The 3,798-nt window shown below is 54.6% G+C and overlaps 1 protein-coding gene across 1 annotated transcript in view; it reads right to left on the bottom strand.

Annotated features, from left to right (window-relative positions):
- Positions 1 to 3,206, bottom strand: part of LOC140376978 (cocaine- and amphetamine-regulated transcript protein-like) — a 5,897-nt gene extending 2,691 nt beyond the window's left edge. Inside the window, exons 1-2 of the mRNA XM_072462209.1 lie at positions 3,066 to 3,206; positions 2,708 to 2,773 (exon numbers count right to left, since the gene is read on the bottom strand). Coding sequence (XP_072318310.1) covers positions 2,708 to 2,773; positions 3,066 to 3,206 — 207 coding nt within the window. The remainder of the gene's footprint in view (positions 1 to 2,707; positions 2,774 to 3,065) is intronic.
- Between the last annotated feature and the right edge of the window lie 592 nt (positions 3,207 to 3,798).

Genomic DNA, 3,798 nt, shown 5'->3' with positions numbered 1-3,798 from the left:
TGTTTTGCCTGTTTTTCCCTGTTTTCATCAAATAAAGACTTTGAGAACGATCTTCGCCTCTCGCAGTCTGTATAGACTAAACTTCCACAGTACCCTGGAGGACACACTCTGTCCCCTGGAGGACACACTCTGTACCCTGGAGGACACACTCTGTACCCTGGAGGACACACTCTGTTCCCTGGAGGACACACTCTGTTCCCTGGAGGACACACTCTGTACCCTGGAGGACACACTCTGTACCCTGGAGGACACACTCTGTTCCCTGGAGGACACACTCTGTCCCCTGGAGGACACACTCTGTACCCTGGAGGACACACTCTGTACCCTGGAGGACACACTCTGTACCCTGGAGGACACACTCTGTACCCTGGAGGACACACTCTGTCCCCTGGAGGACACACTCTGTCCCCTGGAGGACACACTCTGTACCCTGGAGGACACACTCTGTACCCTGGAGGACACACTCTGTTCCCTGGAGGACACACTCTGTACCCTGGAGGACACACTCTGTACCCTGGAGGACACACTCTGTACCCTGGAGGACACACTCTGTACCATGGAGGACACACTCTGTCCCCTGGAGGACACACTCTGTACCCTGGAGGACACACTCTGTACCCTGGAGGACACACTCTGTTCCCTGGAGGACACACTCTGTACCCTGGAGGACACACTCTGTACCCTGGAGGACACACTCTGTACCCTGGAGGACACACTCTGTCCCCTGGAGGACACACTCTGTACCCTGGAGGACACACTCTGTCCCCTGGAGGACACACTCTGTACCCTGGAGGACACACTCTGTACCCTGGAGGACACACTCTGTTCCCTGGAGGACACACTCTGTACCCTGGAGGACACACTCTGTCCCCTGGAGGACACACTCTGTACCCTGGAGGACACATTCTGTTCCCTGGAGGACACACTCTGTACCCTGGAGGACACACTCTGTCCCCTGGAGGACACACTCTGTCCCCTGGAGGACACATTCTGAGCTCAGCCTGTTTTTTTTATTACAGCCGTTTGTAACGAGCTTCTAATCAAAAGATAAAATCAAATATTCAATTAACCAGATTTAATGAGGTCCAGGTCTTATCAAAGTCCAGACCCTGGTCCTGGTCCAGACCCGGTCCAGACCCTGGTCCTGGTCCAGACTCTGGTCCTGGTCCAGACCCGGTCCAGACCCGGTCCAGACCCTGGTCCTGGTCCAGACCCTGGTCCTGGTCCTGGTCCAGACTCTGGTCCTGGTCCAGACCTCGTTTGTATCTACAGCAGATAAACGAGGTTCATTTAAAATACTTGTTTAATTAAGCTGAACATAACAGCAATAAAGTAATTAGAAAGAGCAGAGGAAGGAGAGGAGGAGGAGGAGGAGGAGGAGGAAGGAGAGGAGGAGGGAGAGGAAGGAGAGGAGGAGGGAGAGGAAGGAGAGGAGGAGGAGGAGGAGGAGGGAGAGGAAGGAGAGGAGGAGGGAGAGGAAGGAGAGGAGGAGGAGAGGAGGAAGGAGAGGAAGGAGAGGAGGAGGAGGAGGAGGAGGAAGGAGAGGAGGAGGGAGAGGAGGAGGAGGAGGAGGAAGGAGAGGAGGAGGGAGAGGAGGAGGAGGAGGAGGAGGAAGGAGAGGAGGAGGGAGAGGAAGGAGAGGAGGAGGAGGAGGAGGAAGGAGAGGAGGAGGGAGAGGAAGGAGAGGAGGAGAAGGAGGAGGAGGAGGGAGAGGAAGGAGAGGAGGAGGGAGAGGAAGGAGAGGAGGAGGAGGAGGAGGAGGAAGGAGAGGAGGAGGGAGAGGAAGGAGAGGAGGAGGGAGAGGAAGGAGAGGAGGAGGAGGAGGAGGAGGAGGAGGAGGAGGAGGAGGAGGAGGAGGAGGAGGGAGAGGAAGGAGAGGAGGAGGAGAGGAAGGAGAGGAGGAGGAGGAGGAGGAGGAGGAGGAGGAAGGAGAGGAGGAGGGAGAGGAAGGAGAGGAGGAGGGAGAGGAAGGAGAGGAGGAGGAGGAGGAGGGAGAGGAAGGAGAGGAGGAGGGAGAGGAAGGAGAGGAGGAGGAGAGGAGGAAGGAGAGGAAGGAGGAGAGGAGGAAGGAGAGGAAGGAGGAGGAGGAGGAAGGAGAGGAGGAGGAGGAAGGAGAGGAGGAGGGAGAGGAAGGAGAGGAGGAGGAGGAGGAGGAGGAAGGAGAGGAGGAGGGAGAGGAAGGAGAGGAGGAGGAGGAGGAGGAAGGAGAGGAGGAGGGAGAGGAAGGAGAGGAGGAGAAGGAGGAGGAGGAGGGAGAGGAAGGAGAGGAGGAGGGAGAGGAAGGAGAGGAGGAGGAGGAGGAGGAGGAAGGAGAGGAGGAGGGAGAGGAAGGAGAGGAGGAGGAGGAGGAGGAGGAAGGAGAGGAGGAGGGAGAGGAAGGAGAGGAGGAGGGAGAGGAAGGAGAGGAGGAGGGAGAGGAAGGAGAGGAGGAGGAGGAGGAGGAGGAGGAGGAGGAGGAGGAGGAGGAGGAGGGAGAGGAAGGAGAGGAGGAGGAGGAGGAGGAGGAGGAGGAGGAGGGAGAGGAAGGAGAGGAGGAGGGAGAGGAAGGAGAGGAGGAGGGAGAGAAAGGAGAGGAGGAGGAGGAGGAGGAGAGGAAGGAGAGGAGGAGGGAGAGGAGGAGGAGGAGAGGAAGGAGAGGAGGAGGAGAGGAAGGAGAGGAGGAGGGAGAGGAGGAGGAGGAGAGGAAGGAGAGGAAGGAGTCACTGACCACTGCGATTGAGCCTCGTTTTTCTTTTCTGTGAATCTGACCCAACAACAGCTGCAGCGCCTCCACCTGTACACAACAATCTGTCAACAAACTACACACACAAACACACATACACACACACACACACACACACACAAACGGACACACAAACACACACACACAAACACACACACACACACACACACAAACACACACACACACACGGACACACAAACACACACAAACACACACACACAAACACACACACACACACACACACAAACACACACACACACACACACACAAACACACACACACACACGGACACACAAACACACACAAACACACACAAACACACACACACACACACAGGACTCACCAGGTCCTGCTGTCGCTCGAGGTCCTGGTCTGGTTCAGAGTCCAGATCTTCTCTGGACTGGTCAAGATCAGCCTGGGCGTGGCTCTGGTCCAGGATCAGGACCAAAATGAGACTGAACAGCAGGAGGCAGCGGCGAGTCATGATCACCACACTGAGGAAACATCACCACAAACACTGAGGAAACATCACCACAAACACTGAGGAAACATCATCACAAACACTGAGGAAACATCACCACAAACACTGAGGAAACATCACAAACACTGAGGAAACATCACAAACACTGAGGAAACATCACAAACACTGAGGAAACATCACAAACACTGAGGAAACACCACAAACACTGAGGAAACACCACCACAAACACTGAGGAAACATCACCACAAACACTGAGGAAACATCACAAACACTGAGGAAACACCACCACAAACACTGAGGAAACATCACAAACACTGAGGAAACATCACCACAAACACTGAGGAAACATCACAAACACTGAGGAAACATCACCACAAACACTGAGGAAACATCACCACAAACACTGAGGAAACACCACAAACACTGAGGAAACATCACAAACACTGAGGAAACATCACAAACACTGAGGAAACACCACAAACACTGAGGAAACATCACAAACACTGAGGAAACATCACCACAAACACTGAGGAAACATCACAAACACTGAGGAAACACCACCACAAACACTGAGGAAACATCACAAACACTGAGG

This window comes from Eucyclogobius newberryi, unplaced genomic scaffold (assembly GCF_026437365.1).
Source record: "Eucyclogobius newberryi isolate DKJ021-1_F unplaced genomic scaffold, fEucNew1.0.hap1 SCAF_399, whole genome shotgun sequence".
NCBI classification, from domain to species: Eukaryota; Metazoa; Chordata; class Actinopteri; order Gobiiformes; family Gobiidae; genus Eucyclogobius; species Eucyclogobius newberryi.
This window is presented reverse-complemented; position numbering and strand designations above follow the sequence as displayed.